The sequence below is a fragment of the Zingiber officinale genome, chromosome 8A (genome assembly GCF_018446385.1).
Source record: "Zingiber officinale cultivar Zhangliang chromosome 8A, Zo_v1.1, whole genome shotgun sequence".
Classification (NCBI taxonomy): Eukaryota; Viridiplantae; Streptophyta; class Magnoliopsida; order Zingiberales; family Zingiberaceae; genus Zingiber; species Zingiber officinale.
The window spans coordinates 938943-961543 of record NC_056000.1 but is presented as its reverse complement, the minus strand read 5'-3'; the positions used below and the strand labels follow the sequence as shown (position 1 = coordinate 961543).

Sequence of the window (22601 nt, the reverse complement as noted above, 5' to 3'; positions counted from 1 at the left end):
AAGCCCATGGATGGGTTATTTCTAGCTCCGCTAGGACCCTTACCCGCTTGACCAGCCTTCCATCCGTCCTTAGGCTGGGACCCTTCAGAGGGTGGGCCCCCCATTCTTACAGCCGGATCAATCAACATTTGAATTTAATTAATCGGATTAGCGTGTTAGTGTTAGGTATGATTTTTCTTCTCCAATTTCAACAAGCAAGAGGAGTTGGAAAAGGAGAAGAGGAGAACTAAAAAACAAGAAAATACTAGGATTGAGAGATATTGAAAAGGAATAAATTTGATCTTATAAAATAACATCTATAATTAAAAATAAACTTAATTTATTAAAATAAGAGAGTCTCTTTATGATTTTATCCATTAGAACCATAATGAGATTTTTATGAAATCAGAAGCTTTGATTAGAGATGAAGATCATGTAAATCTTTAATTACATGGATCATATTATAAAAATATATATAATATATTAAAAATAATAGCTCCAACCTTTTAGAGAATGAAATTGTTCAATCTTTTATCACATGAATCTTATTTTTTTTATTCTCCTTAAAAAATACATAAAAATATATTTAATATTTTAAAAATATTGGACCTCAATAAAAATTAGGATCTTAGGCATAGACATTATGCCTTAATGCCTATGCCTAAAGTCGGCCCATGTTGGGCACTTATGGAAGGTACCAGCACACAGTATGTTATATCCTTATATATATTTATTTATTTTGAATTTACCTATCATAAATTGTGCTTTAAATTTATGAGACAAATGAAGTAGAAAAAAAAGTATATGTTTTTGTTGTGTTAAATCTAATTAAGTAATTTTTATCATAAAAAATATTAAAAAAAGAGATTTAATTTAACCAAAGTATAAATTATATATGTGTTATGATTTTATCGTATTACACGGAGAAGGAGAGACCTCTTTGTGTGTGTCTTACAAATCTGTCAAATATTTTATTAATATCGTTAAGGGCGTTTGTGTCCATAAACAAAATATGCAGAATCGGATGGGCTCTTTTGAAAAGATAATGGGCAAAGTAGTCATTTCAGATGAAATGATCTATTTTGATTCTTGATTTCCTTTTTTCACCGTTCCCTCGGCGGATAGCTAAAACCCATCGACGGAGGCTGCAAAATCTCCGCCACCAGAGCCCCAGAAGACGAGGTTTTGCATTCGGCGAAGGAGATAAAGGCGCGTGTCGAAGCAGCTGCTCGAAACAATGGCGTGTCTCCTCTCGACTTGCCCTCGCCCTTTTCTCAGGTCTAATTCATTCTCGTTCGTTTATTTCCAAATTATAGTCGTCCTGAGTTCCACAGTTTAGCCTACTTAATTAGGCCACCATATGCACCCAAGAGTTACACTTGTCCTTCTTGAACCTCTCAGCCTCAAAATTATATTTTCTTGCTCTTGCATCCGATTAGTTTTTTCCCCCCACACTTTCATTCACAATCATTTAATTTTGGGGTTTTATAATTTGTTAGACATAATATCAGATACTTAGTGAAAAAAATTCTGAAGGTCAGTTGTTATCTTCAACTCTTTTAGATATTTATCATGAGGGAGTTGTACCAATAACTAGAAGCACAGGTTTTCGAGTAAAAAGACAAGGAGAAACCAGTAGTGCTCTCATTTCTTCTGAATTTTACTGTCACTAATCACTTTTTGATTGCATTATATCATGGTCATGGATTTGTTTTTCATAGTTGTCAATATATATCTCCAATTACTGAAAGAATGCCAAAAATAATTATTATTTATTATCTCACATAAAACTAAGTCAGCACTTACTTTTTTATTACACTAGATTGATTATCTTCTGTCCTTCTGATGGTTAGTCATTGTCTCGTTAGTGGCTCAAAAGAGTGGACTGATGATGAAGATCACAAATTTTCAATTTATAAACATACCCATTTGGGTAGTTAAGGCACCATTGTAGATTGATGTGCCTACTTGGGTAGTCAAAGTGCCTCTTTGGGTAGTTTAGACACCTCTCATGTCCTTTCAAATTAGATAACACCTCTTCTGGTAGTTGATGACTCAATAATTATTCAACGTACCCATTCAGATTGTCAGAGTCAACCTTATGGTTTAGTTGCCTTTGATGCATAGTTGTCAAACTTAGTTGACACATTTTTGGATAGTTGACGTAGCTTTCAATTGTAATCATTGGACTTTATTGATGCATCCCTTCGGCAGTCGGCACCCTTTTAGATAACGTCTAAGGTTGAGGCAGGAGTTAGAATCTCTTTCTTTTCAATATTGGCCTCCTTAGTTACGATTGTCAGCAATCGTGACCTTTGTTTCAAAATATGAGGGCTTAAAATTTTACGACGTAATGAACTTTCAACATATCATAATTCTTAGAGCAGAGAGAGAATGCAAGAGGGAGACACTTGAGATTGAGTGTCTTAGAAATTTCTAGGGTATGCTTGCAATGACATTATATATCTTACAGGGACCTCTCAGATTGTAGACTTATTATTTCTCGATCAAGCATACATGATATTACTTGTTTGAGACTCCAGAAGAAGGGTATCTCAGCAGTCTCCAAGGGAGAATCTCAAGCACTCGGCGAGGAAGATAAAGCCAATATGGTGAGTCCTAGAAAAGGATCTAAGACCACTCCACGTACTCCAAGGCGTAGCAGAAAGAAAACTCCTGCTGATAATCTAGAACAAAGTCCTATGGAAACGGTCAGTAGTACGGTTGAAGAGAGTACTACTTTAGTGCCATCTGGAGATTCTAAGAAAACGACAAGAAAACCCAGGAAGAAAGGTATGCTCCCTACTATATTTTTACAGTTTCATTCTTCTTATCTTAGTTTTGGTATTTCAAAATGTAATGCAGCTATTGTTATCCCTCAAATATAATTTAGTCACTGTTGCAACAGAGCATAGTCAGGAGGTTTTGAAAATTATTTATCCAGATCTTAATATTGATATATTGATACATACAGTTAGTCAGTTACCAATTTCCCAAGAGGAGAAAACTGTGAAAAGAGCTGGTCGGAGGTCTTCTAAAAAGACTGAATTGACAGAACTGAATTTGAAAGAACTTAGTATTCACGACAACCTCACAGAGGCAGATTTGTCAAATAGAGAACAGCAAGAGCTGCAAATAGCAGATGATGATGGTGAGGATATTAGTCACACTTATGCTTGGCCTCCTCTTGTTTGCTGCTTTGGAGCTGCACAGTATTCATTCTTACCTTCTGGAAGGTCAGCTAATAGATTGATAAACCACGATATACATGAGTCAATGAAGGACATGTTTTGGTCACCAGAGAAATTTTTCAGAGCGCCTGGAGGGCCAGCATCCAGTGTTGCCATAGCTCTTGCTGCTATAGGTGGTCGAGTTGCATTCATGGGAAAACTTGGGGATGATGAATATGGTCAGAACATGTTGTATCATTTAAACATAAATAATGTACGAACTCGTTCTATCACACTTGATAGTTCAAGGTATACAGCAGTATCCTACATGAAAATTTCTAGAAGGGGGGGCCTCAAAGTGAGTTGCTCAAGACCTTGCGCGGAGGATAGTTTTTTGAGCTCCGACATAGATATTGATGCCCTAAAGGAGGTATCACCACTTAGCCATGCTGTTGTTCTTCAGTTTTTATAATTTGGTAATGCTAATATCTGATTTATATCTGGATGGAACCTGGCAAGTTATGAAAGTCTCAGAAAATCACTTGATTGCAGAACTATTTCATGTCACAAAATTAAAATTAACAAAACTATTCCTTTGGATTCTAAAAACGTTTTACTTTCAGATATCACTTACTCGAGTGCATTTAAGTAGTTAGTTAACACAAATTTTTCTCATTTTTACTCTTAGTACTCGTTCAGTGACTAAATCTTCCCTTCTTGTTGGTTTCATCAAGAGTTATTATTGCATCAACATATGAACTCCAGGGAAACTAAGTCATGCTACGGGACATGGAAGCGTAGTCAATCTATGCTTTCTATAATATGTTCTCTAAGAATTAATTGATGATTTGCTGTAGATACGAAGTCAACAATCTGGATGTAAGACTACTAAATGCTTGCATATAGCCAAAATTGTCCTGTTTCAATCCATGTAGTTAGGTGAAAAATTATTGTAAAGGGTTAATTAACATAAATAACATCCAGTAACCAGTAGATCTTATATTTGAGCCTTGTCATCGATGTTTAATATGGGAACATGATGGTTTATTATAATATGATCTCTTTCTACTACAAAACAAACTAGCTTGAAAGTCATATTTGGTTTATTATAAATAAGCAATCTGGTAATCATTTGGAAGATTTGTCTCTGGAAATCTCAACTTGGTTAGAATCTAATGTTTAGAATTCTTTTACTTACAGTGCCTACCATCCGCAAATAAAACTAAAAGAAAAAACCAATTAGTTGATCTTGCATTTATAACAGTGATTCAAATCTATTTCTTCTTTGAATGATGGTTTATCAATCATGGATGATGTTTTGCAGATTCTAATTAAAAAAGGTAGTCGGGTGCACGAAGCTTCCGCCAATGCGAGATCTTGGGGAAGCGTCTATTATACACAGCCTTATCCTGCTGTGCAAGAGGCTGTTTCCAAAACTCGAACCCGTGACCTCTAGATCTCACACGGGGGCAACTTTACCGTTGCACCAAGTCGCCCCCCTTCACAAAGAATTGTAGATTCTAATTGATTGAGAAAAATAACTTAACAGATTTAACCTCTCTATTGATGGCTTATGATAAAGATCATTACATAGTATACTCTCCTCCTGATAGATCCAATTGACAACTCTTCTGTGAATGTTGGGAAATTGACTGATCTACATTCAATGTTTATACTGAGGAAAATAGTTATATTTTTGTTTGTACTAAAGAAAATAGTTATATTTTAGTTAGGTTTGCAAAATGACTACATGAAGCAAGGATCCTAACTTTATTTGAAGTTTTTCCTTTCTACTGATTTATATCGCAAGGTGTATATAAAACATTGCAATTGATCCTTCAGGTAAAGCATTTAGTTAAACTTGTCTGTTGATGCATTTAACCTCATTATTGTGCAATGGAAATATCATTTGATGTTCTTGTTGCAGGCAAAAATGTTCTATTTTAATTCTTCATCTTTGCTTGACCAAAACATGAGACCTACAACCTTGCAAGCCATCAAAGTTTCCAAGAAATTTGGGGGTGTCATATTTTTTGATCTTAACCTCCCTCTGCCACTTTGGAAATCTAGTGAAAACACTAAAGCCATTATACAGGAAGCATGGAAGCATGCCAATGTAATTGAATTGACCAAACAAGAACTTGAGTTTCTTTGTGGTATTGAGCCTTTGGAGAAGTTTGATACCAAGGATAACGACAAGTCGAAATTTATTCACCACAAATCAGAAACGGTTATGCAGTTATGGCACGAAGACCTCAAGGTCCTTTTTATGACAAATGGAACTTCTAAAGTACACTACTATACAGCAGATGCCAATGGATCAGTTCATGGGATGGAGGATGCCCCTATTACTCCCTTCACAGGTGACATGTCAGCATCTGGTGATGCCATGGTTGCTGGTATGGATTTTATTCCCCTTTCATTAACATGGCACATTCACTCAGCATTTATTTAGTTCAAAATAAAGCACACAATACCCTTTGCATTTGTTTTTGTTCTTTTTAATTTAGGTTACAAGCAAACGTTATTGCAGTTTATATTTCTTGTTAAATCACCATTACTAACTATCGTTTCATTTCTTCTTCCATTTAAATGTATCAACACAACTCCTGAAGCACTTTAAGTGAATTGCGACATTTTCTGATATCTTTCTTCTTTTTCAGCACTGATGAGAATGTTAACAGTCCAACCTGACTTAATTACCGACAAGGGGTACTTGGAACACTCAATCAAGTATGCAATTAATTGTGGAGTCACTGACCAGTGGTTACTTGCTAGAGTTCGTGGTTTCCCTCCTAAAGAAGGTATGGATGCATCGGAGTACGAAGAAGGCAGAATTAAGTCAATTACTGAAAGAGAATATCGCACGGTGTAAGAATTTGTTTCACCAATTTTAACATCTTTTTGGAAGATTTTTGAGGTTCCAGAGTAAATTTCATCTCCACTGAGTTGGGATGATCCTAACACCAGCTACTAGAAAGTAGTCACCCTGAGCAAAGAGGTATCAAGATTTTGGAGTTTCTAGCGTGTCTTATGACATTGGTAATTTGTATATGCAAAGCCTGTTATTGTTTTTTCTAGTTATTTAAAGTGTAGTTTGTTTGAGATATCAAAAAACTTGGTAGTGGCTAATACTTGTAACAAGCTTTGAAAACATATCTTTGCCTCGATCTTGAAATCTACGCAAACAGCAAAATAACTCAAGCATAAGCATTACTTTTTTTTTTCTGTTTCTTTTTCTTCATTGTTTAGGCTGTTCAACCTGTGCACCTGAAATACGCCTCATACTACTGGATGAGATTGAGTGGATGATAGTGACATATGAATCTATTTGATTGATGAAAATTTCATATTAACAGTTTTAACTCAAAATAATTAAAGAAATTATAAATTTAAAACGTTGATAATTTAAAAAATTGAGATAATTAGCTATAAACTGAGGAATATTTTGAGAAATCGGTATATAATTTGATAATTTTAAAATAAAATACATGATTTAAAACCTAAAGTTTAAATATTAAAATTGTCTCAGGGTTAAGGGACAGTGGTTAAGTCCGATCAATCAAACATCTAAGCTTCAAATTTCACTTGTGGTGCATTAGGTGAATGACAAACTGCTTGAATGAGTTTTCACAAGTATTTCCCGATTTATCTCTGATGAAAAATTTTTATGAGAACGGATCAATCATTTCCATAATTAATCGGGTCAGAGAACTAAATATTCAAATTACCAAACAAATAATAAAAATGTTAAAGCTATCGAAACGAAGACCTCAACCCACCATTAACATTACATGCCAGAGCGTCTATATCAATTTCTCTATCATATCTCGAAAATTTGAACTAAATCATCTATTTTATAAATTTAAACAATCACTTTTCATTACATACTATATCAGCTATCCTAAAATTTTCATTATATTGATTTTTAATTAATTTCTTCTTTTTCTTATTTTTTATTATTATAATTGTAATAGTAGAGAATTTAGAATGGAGAGATTGAAAAAAAATATTATTTTATTTTTATGATAGAAAGTTTTATTCATAATTAGAGAATTGAGAGAGAAAAGTGATTTTTTTTTTACTAAAAAAATATAAAATTTAGGACAGTCATTGATTTTATATAAACTAATATGGATGCTCATTAGAGATGAATTTAATATATTTTAAAATAGATCATCGTGAAATTTATTATTAGAATTAATAATTCTTTTACTAATAAAGTATTTTTATATGCTTATTTATAAATAAATTATCTAAACTTATTAGATAAATAATATGGAATGAGTAAGCCATTCCTTTCTTTGACCTTTTTCTATAAGCTTAAAAACCCCTAATCGATTGGATTACAAAAAAAAAACCCCTAATCGACGCTAGGGCATGGCCGGAGCGAGGAAATGGGCCGGTCCAATTCCAAGGCTAATTATAATAAGCGAGAAAGTATAGGCACCGTTTGATTAATCTTTGACGGTTGATAAAAGCAGAATCTGTTACAGGATCGGGCCAATCCAATTCTGATAATAACAAGATCCCCCTCCTAGGTCTGATTTGATTCGTCTCGAACCAACGAAACCTCGACGGAGAAAAGGGTAGAGGAAGCTCATGGTGAAGCGGAAATGCCCTGACTCAGGTGAGCGAGGATACCCTCCCCTCTTTTCCTATCTCTTGAGCGATTCCAGTGTTGCACTTTCCAACAATTTGGCTTCCGGTAGATCGAAGTGAATATAGTTTTACTCTGCTTTAATTCTTATCGCACGTATGAACCCGTTTTATTTTGTGAAATTATGCTTCTTACTCTGGCTACTAGAGATTTGTTATCTCGCTTCGTTCCTTCTTCATCCGCTCTGCCTGTCCAATCTAGCCCTGGTAGTTTTGTTTTCCTGTTTTTCTTTCATCTGAAGCACTTATTTGATTGTAAGTTCTTGGAAAATTTATTGATTGTAAATTCTTGTAAAGTTGAAGTTGATCTCTTTGCTGCTGAATCCGTGGCTTGATATATTTGTTGTGTTGGTCTCTTGTTTATTTTCTTTCTGATTAATTTATTTTTTTTGTATAGATAGTCAAGGTGGAAGTTGTACTTGTATGATGTTAGATGTAGGAACATCACCACTCTTGAAATGAACTTTTAAGGAGATCTTTACCTTATCCTCTAAGAAAGGAACTTAGATAAATGGGTTGGTGGGATGTTCCAACACAATGGAAAAGGGGAAGGAATAATTGTCATTTCAAATATAAATACTTTTGGATATGAGACGATGTCCTCACAAAGATAGAAATGCCTATCATCATACATCTTTGTACAGAGTAAGATATGAATGAAAGGGTGCTCTGTAATATTTGTTCCTAATTATGTTTGAAACCTTGACCATCATTCTGCAATTTAGTTCAATCTGTAAACTTAGTTCAAGTTTAAGTGTCTCTTACCTTGATCACTGATGTAGGATACGGTACCTACATTGTTTCTGAAGGATTGTCATGTCTTTGCATCATAACACCCCTTTGTTATTCAAAGTGATGTCTGTTTATCTCACATGAAGTTCTTTGAAACATACTAGAGACTAATTAAAGCAGGTCAAAGATCTGGCAATCTAGGTACATGGCAGCTTGATTATGTAGTCCAATTTGTTCTGGTCATTTTTGTTCCTGAAATCACTATCTGTTTGGTTCCTTGCATTCTCATATATAACTCTCGGTGCTTCATTAGCAACCTAGTCAAATAAGAAATTTTTTTTTTTTGATCAATTGATGCTGTAGGTCATCTATCACATTCAAGAATAAAGAGAAGGGATACAGTGGAGAAACGCTTGAGAAGAGTGAGACGAAGAAATCATATTAACAAAAGAAATTTTCCAGATAGCAGTTGCTCTTCCCCAGTCTCTGGTAGCACAATTGGGTCAAGGAGCCACAATAGTCAATCAAGGTCACATGATACCCAAGTAACCAACTCAAAGAATAAAGCAAACAGTAGGGATTATGAAGATGGTATTGTTGTCTCTAGAGTCACTGAAGAGACCCAATCTCATGGAAATAAAAGTCGTCGGAGATACAAAAGGAATAGGAAGAATAGATCCTTGGGCACTGAGGCTTCCAATTCATGTTCTAGGATTTCAGATTTGGTTTCAGTCACCCATGGATGCGACAACACAGTATCCTTGAGAAATGGATCATCATCATCACCCAAAGTTGCAAATAGAAAAGTACGGAGGAGTAGGTGGAGGAAAAGGAAACCTCGTGACTTCCATCTCGCTGACGAAATAAAAAGAGATGTGCATCCTGAAAGCAGTGTCAAAAAGAGTGATTCCAATAAGTGTTCTAATCAGGCCACACCTAACAAAATCAACAGATCATCTGAGATGTCCGCTAGCTTAAGCAAGTTTGTATTCGCCAATTCTAGCCAAGGTGGGAAGGATGAGGGAAGGCAAAGGAGCTTTGGCAGTGTTGATTATGGCATTAAATCAGCTGCTGCTACTGTGTCAGATGCTAATGTTTCTGATATAGTATCTGCTTCAAATGATTTTAATCCAACTACAGATATTGAATGTGGCATAGCTGCAGATGTCATTCCCAGTAGTGCAATAGTGCATACGAACAGGAGATCATTGAATAATTCTAGCACGGATCATTGTGAATCTATTTCTGTAGGAGCCCCTAGATTACTTACTATTGGCCTGAAAGAAGGGATGAGTGTGCATGGTCGACCATATCCATATGAAGACTCTGCTTGTTTCTCATTCCAGAAAGAAAATGAAGCTGTCCATAATGAAATATCAGCTAAACTTTGTGGGGAAGAGTGTAGGTTAGATATTAAAGATGGAGTAGCTACTCAGGGAACTGAGGCTCTGAACTGTGAAAATACTCACGCTGATGCATTGACTGGTCAGGAGAAAGATGATACTCCTTCTGATGTGACCCAGAATCATGATGAGAGTGTTAATCTGGCAGTTATTTTGACCACAGAAAAATTGTTGAGCACATCTAGGAAAAAGCTTCTTGTTCTCGATCTGAATGGATTACTTGCTGACATCGTTTTATATCGTCGGAGAACTCAAAAGTCATATACAAGAGTTGGAGAAAATTTAGGTCAAATATTTTGTTGATTTGGTTATCATTTGTGATTGTACTTGTTTCATTGGTTACAAATTGTAACTGCTGATGGTAGCTCTATTTGAATCTTGTGTCAGTTCTTAAAAGGCCCTTCTGTGAAGACTTTCTGAAGTTTTGTTTTGAAAGATTTAATGTTGGTGTTTGGTCCTCAAGAAAGAGGTATGACTACTATTCCTGTCTTTCAATTTTAATGCTTGAAAATTTTATCAAATGCAAGCTTCTCATAATGAGGCAACCAGTAAGCTTCACTTTATGCAGGTGGCACTTATAATTCAGTTTTTCTATCTGCAGAAAAAATGTTGATGTAGTGGTTGATTATCTCATGAGAAATTGGAAACATAAACTATTATTTATTTGGGTAAGTGATCTCAAAACATTTCTTCTTGAATGTACATTAGTGATTAAATTTAGTATAACGTGCATATTGTTGAGACTTTCAATCATTTTATGATTTATATTTCTGAAATTTTGAGTCAATTTTTTTTTGTAGCTTAACCTCCACGGTTAATGACAATTCTAAGGTTTTGCTTCTCATTCACAATAAAAATAATAGGAGAAACATTAGTAATTGTTGTTTAAAGACCTTTGATGCAAAAGTAGATATATAGGGAACATCCTTTACTTCTACATCACATGGCCTTTAACTAGAATACATACACATCATAGATTTGAGTATTAGTAGCATTTTAAGTCATTTCCAATGGTTTGTTCATCCTCTATGATGCATTTTGAATCTTCGTTTTCTCTTTTAAGGATGATTTTTCATTGCAAGGTTTCATAAAAACAAAACTATGCAGGGTTTACTTACTACCACTGGGCATTATCATAAGGACTAATTGAACAAATAAACATTCTTCTGAAACTGTGTTGATATATTTACACTCTGAGGTATAAGATTGCTGATGCAAGGTGTAAAAAACCATCCTTGTTTGCATGTATAACCAGTATAAATCAGCTTATTTGTTAATGGTCCTTGTGCAAGATATGGTTTTTCATCATGCGGATGATGGCAATTATATGCAACTTGAGCATCCATTCCTATGCTAAAATAATTATAGAAGATTCCATCAAAGCAAGAAACCCTTTCAAGTAGGAGACCTTCAATATACCCATCCTGTATAAATGTACTGTCACCCAGATGTCAGCTTATTTGTTAATGGTCCTTGTGCAAAATATGGGTTTTCATCACTCGGATGATGGAAACTATATGCAATTTGGGCATTCATTCCTATGCTAAAATAATATAGAAGATTCCATCAAATCAAGAAACCCTTTCAGGTTGGAGACCTTCAATATACCCATCCTGTATAATTGTACTTTCGCCCAGATGTCTGAGACAGTATGGCAATTCAATCAAGTCTCCAACAGGAACTGAGACAACAATGTGCTAGCTATCGAGACGGCAAATTGGACTAGTAATTACCTTGTATATTGACATTTTCACAGCCGACCTCCATGTGAAAGGAAATGAACCTCCCCAACCAAAGCTCCTAGACAGGTCATTTTCTTTTCCAAGAGGAATGATCCCAGTTGGAGGATTTGACTCTCTGTTCTCTTCATAAAGTGTTGCCCGAGGCTTCCTAACACCCAACCGACTATACCATCACCTCCTGCAACCATGACTCTCATATTTTCATGAGTAGCCTTTGCACAATCATCACCTAGATCGGCCATCCTTTCCAAGCATGCCAAACCATACTGAACAAAATTTTAAGGCTTTGTAAAGATCAAATCAGGGAATGAAATGTTGTTCTGTGCCGCCCGACATGGACGATTTTTACAGTTCTGTCAGGTGACCGAAATCGGCACCGGAGGCGTCCTCGTCTCGACGCCGTTGTAGGCAACATCGGAGGAGTTGCGAGACGCCCCAGCGGTGTCGGAAGAGTCGGGATTCTTCCGGAGGCGTTGGAAGCGTTCACGACGCCTTCGGCATGGGACACCACCTCCAGAGTCGAAGGCGTCATGGGACACCTCCAGCGACGCCTTTGGCACCGGCGGAAGCATTCGACGCCTCCGGTGCCTCCGGATCTGTCTGGTGACGCCTCTGGTGTCGTCGGACTCGTCCGATGATGCATCTTGCGCCATCGGGATTCTTCCGGAGGCGTTGGAAGCGTTCACGACGCCTTCGGCATGGGACACCACCTCCAGAGTCGAAGGCGTCATGGGACACCTCCAGCGACGCCTTTGGCACCGGTGGAAGCATTCGACGCCTCCGGTGCCTCCGGATCTGTCTGGTGACGCCTCTGGTGTCGTCGGACTCGTTCGATGATGCATCTTGCGCCGTTGGACGCGTCCTCGTCCTCCCCGCGATTCGCTGGGCCTCGCCTTGTGTCAGGTTTTTTTTTCTTTTCTTTTTTTTATTTATTTAATTAATTTAAACAATTATTAAGGTAAGTGTGATATTTCGAACAGGCTTTTATAAATCCTAATTAAATTATCCTAATAAAATAGATAAAAAATATATTTAAAATTAAAATAAATTTAATAAATTTTATTAATTAATATTCTAAAAATTTATTTTTTAATATTTTAATTTTCATTTAAAATTTTTAAAAAATATAATAATTCTATTTATATTCTAATATTTTTGTATTATTTTAAATTTTATTTAAAAAATTATAATAATTTAGATTTATATTCTTGGTAATTTTTATTATTTTATATTTTTTTACTAGTTAAAATATATATTATTTAATTAATAATTAATTAAATGAATAAATAGTTAATTTATATAATTATTATATATCTTTGTATTAATTTATATACTTATTATTATAGATAAATCCATTTTAATTAAGTTATTGATAGATCAATTTTATTTAAAAAAAATTATATTTAATTTTTTTTTCTAACAATATTAAGTTGTTCAATAATTGAGAATTTATACAAAATCAATATACAACTTATTTTTATATGCATCATAAACATATTTATCTTATAATTACTATATATAAATAAATAAATACTGAAATCGTATCGGCGCGACATGATACGATACCAAAATCGTATTATTCCTGTCTGAGACCAAAATCTCGGCATGGATCGAAATTTTAAACCTTACATCAAATACCTAGTCCTCGTTGATCAGGTCTTGTAATCGGCCTTTGAGAAGAGAGACATGTCGCCTCCCACTGTGTGAGTTAATGAAGACCACCAAGGGCCCCTCCTACGGTTCGTCATCCACCCATCCAACCTCCCTCGCCGAAGCCTCCGCTATCGCCTCTGCCAGGTGGTCGGGAATCACAGCCTTCTGGTGTAGCCTGTCGACCTTCTTGAGGCCTGCCAAGTTGCACCCCAACAGGGAATAGTCCTTGATCGAGCAAGTTCTGGAAGGGGGCGTGGACTTCTGCGATGGGTTTGAGGACACACTCTTGCAGTTGGCCATCGAAGGCGTGGAAGAGCAAGTGGTGAGGGAGTTGACTTCGTCCTCGACTAGGTTGAAGGCGAGGTACTCTTCGTGGGGCAGTCATGGAGATCACCTTTGATTAATCGGAGGAGGGATTCAATAAGGTGAGGCAGACATGCTTCCAAAATCCAGTGGATTTCTATCGAGGCATTGATCCTCCTCTCTTCTCTTCTTTATTGGGAATATTGATAGTAAATTTGCACAAGGATGCCAAGAAAGAGTTTAAAGGTTATAGTGCCTCAAGAACACCACATGCTTGTGTAAATGCTTGATATCCTTTTAATCTCCAATATAATTGCTTCACCTTGTGATCTTATCAAAATAAGAGATAAAGCATCACGGATGGTCAGCCACATGGAGTTGATCATAGAAATGCATTAAACAGCTGTTTTGCCCATGAGGATCATTCTGGCATTGTGGTCATCAAAGGACTTTTGGGTGGTGTGGGATTTTGATTGAATATGTAAAATTGCGAAGAAACATGGGGCATCGGATCGACACAGGGCGAGACGATGGCGATTAGGGCTTCGTCAATAGAGGAACTAGACTACATATTGTCGTTAGACAAAGTAGGCGTCTGGTTTTCGATCAACGCTTCATTTGGGTCTATCTCCTCTTCGTCAGGGTCTTCTTCATCTTGGTATTCTTTTGGGTCAAATTCTTCCTCCATGTCATCTTTGAATCTGTCCATGTCATCTCGAGCGTTGTAGCTATTGTCCTCCAAGGCGAAACCTAATCTTCCCTAGAATAAAGTTTGAGTGTAACTAAAGGGAAGAAAGTGATTTTTCATCTTTTTTTTTCGTCTCCTAATCTCCGATCTTGACCTTGTCTTGTCAGTCTCGTGACCGTCGCAATTGCTCTTACCATGCCCATGCTTGACCTCTGCTAATTTTACTTTGACCTAATCAAGTGCTTCCTCGTAATAAAAAATTATCTCCACTTCGTTAAGTCAATCAACGAATTCCTGGATCTGTGACGTACTAGAAAACTCGAGAAGATCAATTGGAAACCCATATCTTCATACCACTCCTTTTGACTACGATTTTCCTCGAACTGAGCACGACTGTGATATGGATTTTTGAAAATGGAACCAGAATCATGATAAGTGAATTTATTGACTTTTAAGATTTTTCTTTACTAGATGATGAGATATGTGAGGCTTCCTCAATCGTATCCTATTTGTCATGACCACGATCACGACAACGATGATCATTCATGGAATTTAAAGAGATCTATTTGCTACAACCTGTTGATTCGAAGAGGAATACCAAGAAATAGAAAAATAAACAAAAATATTATTAAACAAAAAAAAACTTCTCTTACATCAACCCAAATAATTGTTTTAAGATACAAATAAAGAAAAAAAATCTTAACACATAGATAACAATTTCTAACTTATAAAGAAATGAAAGAAATCTTAACGGGAAGGATAATATTTTAACACACTCACAATCTTAAAATCCCTAAACTGACTCAAAATTCAAAAATATAAAAGATAAAAATTATCAAAAATATCCTAAATATTAAAAAAACAAAAATCATCAAAAATAAAAAATATCAAAAATAATAATAAAAATCTTCAAATCCTTGAATATCAAACCAGCAACCACAAGTTTTCTGAACTAGTTAAGTGCAATTGTTACATGATACCTACAAGTTATTAAAATGCGCACAAATTTTTTCTCTCATGATCATTCATGTTGAAACTGATAATTCAATTGACCTTCTAGTTGAAAAATAGAAAATGATGTACCTTAATTAAGAGGCCTTAGATACATCTTTTCCTGGGTCAAAATCTCTCATCGTACTCCCATCCAGAAGTTTGTATGATTGCCAGAGGATTGTTTCATCTGTATCATATTTACTTGTCTTACAGGCAGGCTAATAGTTTTGGTAGTTGTATTATTGATTGCAGAACCCCTAGGTTTGATAATTTCAATTAACTATGGTTACTTTTTAAATTTATTTGTGCATGCTTACAAGTTATTAACTACTTTCGAAGACTATAGACTTTATTTATCTTCTTAGTAAAGTTTATAACAACATTTCATTTGTGCTATTCATCTCTTTGTTCAGGACAAGTCAAAGTGCACAGATACTGGGTATAGAACCATTGAGAATAGGCATAAGCCATTGGTCCTGAAGGAACTAAAGAGATTATGGAACAATGAGCATGGTCTACCATGGAAAAAGGGAGAGTACTCGCCTTCAAACACATTGCTTGTGGACGATTCTCCTTGCAAAGCCATATGCAACCCTGTAAGGATGTCTTTTAAACAACTTCCATGTAAGATGGCCTTTGCACCCCAGATTTTGCATTAGTCATAACTGGTGTTTTTGTTTTCTGAAGCCACACAGTGCTATTTTCCCACCGTCATTTAACTCCATGGATAAAACTGACAATTCCTTGGGTAACTCACCACTTATATTGCTAGTTTCTTTTGGTGTTTACTTGCACTGTCCATTCCACATAGTTTTAACTTGTAATACATACAGGGCCAGGAGGAGATTTGCGTGTCTATTTGGAGAGACTTGTAATGACTGACAATGTTCAAATGTACATTCAAGACCATCCTTTTGGTCAAAGCGCAATAACAGAGAGTGATCCATCATGGGAGTTCTACCTTCGGATTATTAAGAAATTTCAGAAACCTTCATCTGTAACTACTTAAAGTGGAGGTCAATTTGGCGGTCGCATATAAGTTGATATTGTGATTTATCTCTTTTCATGTAATCTGAAGACTGTAAGAGATATTTAGGCATCATTTTATTATAATGGAAGGGGAGGTTAACCTTTTTTTGTAACATACAGTTATTGGATATTCTTTTTAGAAAACATTAAACATTCAACGTAGGAATGCTACAATGTTGTTTTCAACCTGTAACTCTGCACTTGTTAATTGATAAATCATACTGAAAATGCGAGTTCACATAATTAATTGTTTTCCAATATATTTATTTAAAAAAACAACATTCAGCCAATTGGTAACTGTGCTCAGATTTTTTTTTTTTTTTTTTTTTTGATAAAAGGCGATTCGTTCACCTCCAATATTTTCGTCATGATTATTAGTCATGTCCCTTCGGATGAGTCTAGTGGTTAGCATATGAGGTGTTGTCATAATGAGATATGGGGTTCGAATCTCGGTAAAATCGAGGTAAATACCTTCTTTATGTGTTAGTCACTATTCCAAATGCTAGTAGTTGTTCGTGATTTACCTTTTTCATGTTGACCTTGGTATGAATTGACAGGAGTGCTAGGGACGAACGTATTTATCTTTTTGCCACAATGATTATTAGTCATTAGTGCATGTACTTAAGATACGAGAGAAGACATGCTTGAACGGTGGGTTTGGTGTAATAGTGGCTTAAAATTAAAAGGTATGTGATCCAACAATAACCATACTCACGACAAATAAATTAAAGGTTTGTAATCCCAAAAATAAGGAAGCGAAAAAAAAAACATGGAACGTAAATGAACTACGGATGCAAAACAAAAGGGAAAAAAACAAGAACCGCACTGTTGGAAAAAGTATATATATATATTACATCCAACGTTACAGAAACATCCATCATCACCGTAATAGTTGCAACAATATCCATGTGATGCGTACTTGCAAGTTACAACAAAAAGGAAACTTTTAACAAGCATTATAATGGCTTGAATTTGCTAGGTAACGTCTGCTTGGAAGGGATACAGAATACAGAAGATTGTGGTATGCTTGCTTAGCATCAAGCTCTTTGTTTCCTTCTTGTCTTTTCTTGAAAACCAAATGCACCTTCCCCACCAAGAACTTCGTCGATCAAATCTCTGAATATTGACCTCTCCACCTCTAGGACTACCATCTGTAATTCAACATCAGAGTAAAGCCAATCTTCTGATAGCTCAGCATAACCATTGCCGTGGCTGTCTGTAGTGAAGCTCTCAGCTTTGAGGTGTTCAATATCTGAACACAGCTCTGTCAGCAAGTTTTGTCCGCCAGGAAGCCTGCCACATCTAGCTTGAATAAGTTGGCTGTGCAGAGGGCCTGAGCTTGCCAACTTCAACTTCTGAATTAGAAGCTCGTTCACCAAATTGAATATCAGCTTCCGGTGAATCTTTTCTGGATTAACCTTGAGCTGATTGATATTTTCTTCTACAGCCTTTGTTTGTTCTAAGACGAAGAACAAGTCAGGGTTTATTGGGTGGCCAGAAGACTGTAACTGGACAGGCATGCTCTTGGGCCTGGATGTTAGATCTAACATGAGAAGGCCAGAAGTTATGAGTATCTCAGAAACATATCGATGGTCAGGGTTCTGGTTTTCACACAACAATGCAACATGGTCAGTTGCCACAGCTTCTTCAGGGTTTGGACTTAGCTGCCTCAGCTTCTGAACCAGGTCTTCAACTTTTAACTTTTTCTGATTCAATCTGGATCTTAAATTGGATGATGGAGCATCATGCTTGCCGGTTGCATTGCAACAAACACCTAAATCTTGAATCGTATTGTCTGTTACTGAAAAAGGTTAGGTTATTTCACATGTTGTACCATTCCTATGGTTAAATGTTAATCTAGTATTTGATGCATGACGTTATGAGCTTAAAATGCTTTTATAGTCTTTAATCACCTTTTCTTCTATGATTTCCATTCAAAATAAGAAAATGACAATCTAGAAATAAATTTCTAAAGTTACTTCCCCATTGAAATAGCAGAAAATATGTTTATGCTTACAAGTTGTGTTTTGCTGAGGCTACATAAGCATATAAAAACAAGTTGTTGGTTGGTTTGTCTTTATTTCTATAATATTGGAAGAGTTAAATAAGGGCATCATTCTTTTTTCAAACTTGTTGAAATTTTTAACTACTGCATTATTAGCTAGAATTCCGAATTATAATTAGAGTTTGACTAGTAGTAAAGATACCAAGGGAGCTAAAAGACTAGTATCAACTAATTGATCTTGACTACTCTGTGTTTTTATCATTTGAGATATTTTCATATGATAAGAATTTTAAGAAGGCACCCACATGCTCTCCATGTCAGATTGAAATCATGAAATAGGTTGTATCATATTTAGGATAATTGTTATACAGACTACCAACTTCTATTGTTGAAATAATAAAGCAAAATGCTTTACATGTACCTTTGGATGCATTAGAACATATTCTCACAGGAGGCAGCTCATCATGGCAGACTGAGGGATCAAAGACAGTGATTGGATTTGGTTTCTCAGGGGCCACTGTTGCTGGACCAGCAGCATCTCTTGACATATGTGATTTCTTCAGAAGTATGAACCGACGATACACAAGAATAATCAGTGTTATAGTCACACAAGCAATGTCCAATAAAAAATAACAATGTTGATTCTGAAGCTTCTTGTTAGTTAATGATCTCTCAAATCTTTGTTTCCTCGGAAAAAGACAGGATAAATCTATTAGCTAGATTCTAATTTTAGACATTTAAACTTTACAATAACATTAATGATTACAGGATAATTAACAGTATTCAATATTGCAAATTATTGAGTTCGTTTAAAATAGTTTTTTGAAGTTAGCCAAAATCTTTATCTAGGTTCCGTGGCAAATGTTGATAGGAACCAACATTCAAGACTGAAATCATCAATAATAGCAAAAGGAGCGAAGGACAAATCCTACTGAACAAGTGGTTTTAGTTCCTTTTGTACAGCACTTTGGCTCCTCTTCTTTCAGATATTATTATAATACTTAAAAACAAGCACAACTGGGAGCATTTGCAGATGAAGTGACTCATTTACTGTAAGAAAAATTAAGTTTTTTCCCGCAATTCTCTAATCTTGAAAATGGTATTAAATCTAGGGACAGACTTACCTTGTGTTTCAAGGTTGATGAAGCACTTTTAGCAGCTCTTCCAGATGGATTCTTTTTACCCTGAGAAGAAAAGCGAAGTTCAACAGCGCGGTTGGAGCTTGTTACTTCTGCATCTGACTTTTCATCAACTTGTTGAGTTAGACTTCCTGTCCCACTACTAGGGTCACTCAGTTGATCATCATTTCGCTGTGCTTGGGCTGGTTTTATTCTGAGCCTGACTCTAGGAGACACTGATTCTGAAGAATATATATTAGCAGTCTGTTTTGGAACCGCATCAGATTGAGTCGAGGGACGTGGGGTAGAAGAATATTTTTCTTCTTCAAGCTGGCTGTGCTGTAATCTAGAGCCGAGAGCACTCGATGATTTTGCCAGACTTCTATTATCTTCTCTAATTGCTCTCTGAGGCCTAGGTGAGGCCTGAAACATACTTGCACAACGTTTGTGTGTGTCATTATCTTCTTGTGCACATTTCTTGTATCTGGACTGAAGATATTGACTAGTAGGTTGTCTGTCAATCGACTTGAGAGTTTTGTCTTGGCAAATTTTGGTGTTAAGAGAATCTTTCTTTCGGTCATCATGAACTCTTATCTGTGACCCTTGTAGTTCTGGTAAGCTATTGAAAGGAATGAAGGAAGATGGTGATATATCAGACCTGCTAAAAGATCTTGAAGGCTTCATGATGACTATTGGTGATCCAAAAACCACATTTTGGTCATTTGTGGAACCTAAACACTGATCATTTCCAGGTGAAGTAGTGTGAATTGAAATTCTGGAAGGATGATGTTCAACTTTATCATTCTCTAATAGTCCCTTTGCATGCATAGCATCCAATATGTGCTTCAGAGCTCGGAGGTCCCTGTTGGATTGTTGAAACTCAAGATCTTTCAACCTTTTCTCTATCTCACTATAAACAGACTCTGCTTGCTGCTGTGTGTGAGATTCACGGACACCAAATCTCATCTTTTGGGGAACACGAATATTTTTACGGTGCCTCCAAGGAGCATGCTCCTCTTTGTCATCTTTTGTGGTTGTGGTTTTCTCAAAAGGAAAGCTTGGTTTCTGGTGGGTGTTGAATGTGCTGAAGCTTTTGTTAATGCTTTTATCATCCAAAACCTGTCGATCTTGGCTCAAGCTGGGCATTGCTTCTAAGCCCATGAGCTTAGCGACTATGCTAGGAGGGCTTTTACAATTTCCCAGTTCTTGCTGACGTTCCATGGTCCTGTATGATCGACGATCAATGGTGCACTGATCAACTTGTTTCATACCCGAGTGAGGTTTTAGATCAGAGTTAGAACTCCTCGGAGTGCGGTCCTTGGGTGAGAATTTGCTGCTTTCTTGGGAATCCAGAGCAAGGTGTGCGGCTCTTCCATCATACGAAAATCTGGAAGAAGACTTTTTCCCTTCGTATGATCTCCTTGGTGCTTCATTAGCTTCAGAAAAATATTGGGAAGATTGATTGAGCTTCGCTAGGACCCGGAGTGATTCACCGAGATCAGCATTCATTTTCGTTTTCCCATCGAATCCGGTGGAATTCAATATATCCATCGACTTCAACAGCTGAACAGGACTCGCAGAGTCTTTTTGTTTCGACACATGGTTCTTCATATGCATTTGATCTTTGTGTATAGAGTCCTTTACGACATCTCGAAAATTCAGAGACTGGTAATCGGATTGACCCTTTGTAGACCCATCTATATACATTTGAGAAGACTTGTTACAGTCTAGAGAAGAAAATGATGAACAAGATGAAGAAGAAACTGAAGTTCTCGATGACTCCATTGAAGTTCTTTGATTCTCACTCAGTCTCTTTCTTGAATTTCTCTCCTAAAAGGAAAAACACAAACGATTATGACAAACAAGTAAAATATAGTAAACAGATCTTTACTAGGAATCAGTTGGAATCTTGCCAAAACAACTTGGGGAGGACATCCATTTCTCTCGGAACCAACTGAGTTTCTGCCTGGAAGAGCATTTCCTACACAAGTAGAATAATAGAGAGCAAACGGGCTTAGTTTCAGATTCTGAAACCATTAAATATCAATAAAAAAAATGGGATAGATTTTCTTTATGGGAAGACTTACGAAGACTAAGTAACAGTAGTCTCAGTTTTTGAAACAAACTAACTGCATCAAACAATGGAATGGAAGGGAAAAAATGTTACCTGAAGGGAGAGTTTTGTGGTTGTGGCCACTACTAACATTCAAACGCCTCCCCCCAGTGAGAATTTGCTGCCGGTCGAACATTTGGAAGATTCCAGTCATGCACCCTATTTGCCTCTGCAACTCTGGATTGTCATGATCAGCAGCAAATGCTTGAAGAAACTTTGCTGACATATTTCTCTTCCTGCAACTACAAAATCCGAAGTAGAACCAGAACACTCGGGACAGAAATTAGATCAGGGTTTAGCAAAATACTTACCCCCTTTGTTCTACAATATTTCCTGACAAACATGCCAGCATTCACCCTTCACCATCAGTGCCACTAATGCTACTTCTACCAAAGCAGTCCCACTGCATTAGAATGATACTATACACCTAGCTAAAAGAGATTCCTTTTCCAATTTCCAGTCCCCAACCGAACTCAGCTTCTCTCCAAAACTTCCCTCCCTGGCTGGACTACCAACCACACCAAAGAAAACGGGCAGGTACACCTTCAATGAGAAAGGCACATGAGGAGAAGAAAAACAAAAAAAAAAATACAGAAAAGGAAGCAACTTCAACATAATAGAAACAAAAAAAAAAATTTAAAAAAACTTGTTGCCTTCCTGTAGCTCCAATTTCCTTTTGTTGTTATCGACTAGAGAAGCAATGTGTGTAAGAAAGGTGTCAGAGGCAGGGAGTTCAGACGAGAGGAAACTAGCAAGGCATGGATGTGGGGTTTTGCGATCCCAAGGATGGTGAAAGATTCCAATGGGGGATGAACTTGGAATTGAATGGAATGGATTGTTCTTTTAGTTAATTCCTTATTGGAATGGGAATTTGGTGCATATCCTCCTTTGACAGATGTGAGTGGGACACCAAGCCCTCTGGTCCTCACTCATCTCCCATGTGCCTCTCATCATGCAAACCTTGTGTGTTCTTCCTCCTTGCAACTTTTCTCATTGACATGTAACCATCATCTG

The 22601-nt window shown here is 36.5% G+C and overlaps 3 protein-coding genes across 5 annotated transcripts; 2 read left to right on the top strand and 1 right to left on the bottom strand.

Annotated features, from left to right (window-relative positions):
* Positions 1-1088: 1088 nt before the first annotated feature.
* On the top strand, positions 1089-6347 carry LOC122011753 (fructokinase-like 2, chloroplastic). The gene is made up of 5 exons (XM_042568133.1): positions 1089-1257; positions 2453-2772; positions 2954-3579; positions 5077-5548; positions 5813-6347. Exons 1-5 carry the CDS (start codon positions 1217-1219, stop codon positions 6022-6024), a joined length of 1671 nt encoding a protein of 556 aa, XP_042424067.1. The 5' UTR covers positions 1089-1216; the 3' UTR covers positions 6025-6347.
* Positions 6348-7627: 1280 nt separating this feature from the next.
* Positions 7628-16517, top strand: LOC122011752. Its single transcript, XM_042568132.1, has 7 exons — positions 7628-7779; positions 8904-10229; positions 10331-10412; positions 10545-10611; positions 15736-15918; positions 16010-16070; positions 16156-16517. The coding sequence occupies exons 1-7, from the start codon at positions 7752-7754 to the stop codon at positions 16329-16331; spliced, it is 1923 nt and encodes a 640-aa protein (XP_042424066.1). The 5' UTR covers positions 7628-7751; the 3' UTR covers positions 16332-16517.
* Positions 16518-17191: 674 nt separating this feature from the next.
* On the bottom strand, positions 17192-22130 carry LOC122012238 (protein LONGIFOLIA 1-like). Of its 3 annotated transcripts, none has more exons than XM_042568711.1 (6): positions 21899-22130; positions 21642-21829; positions 21388-21455; positions 19481-21304; positions 18778-18913; positions 17192-18152 (listed from the first exon to the last, which is right to left on the bottom strand). In XM_042568711.1, exons 1-6 carry the CDS (start codon positions 21937-21939, stop codon positions 17389-17391), a joined length of 3021 nt encoding a protein of 1006 aa, XP_042424645.1. In that variant the 5' UTR covers positions 21940-22130; the 3' UTR covers positions 17192-17388. The 3 variants fall into 3 exon arrangements, with proteins under 3 accessions (XP_042424645.1, XP_042424646.1, XP_042424647.1); XM_042568712.1 differs by having other exon boundaries at positions 17192-18146; XM_042568713.1 differs by having other exon boundaries at positions 21642-21823.
* Positions 22131-22601: the final 471 nt, after the last annotated feature.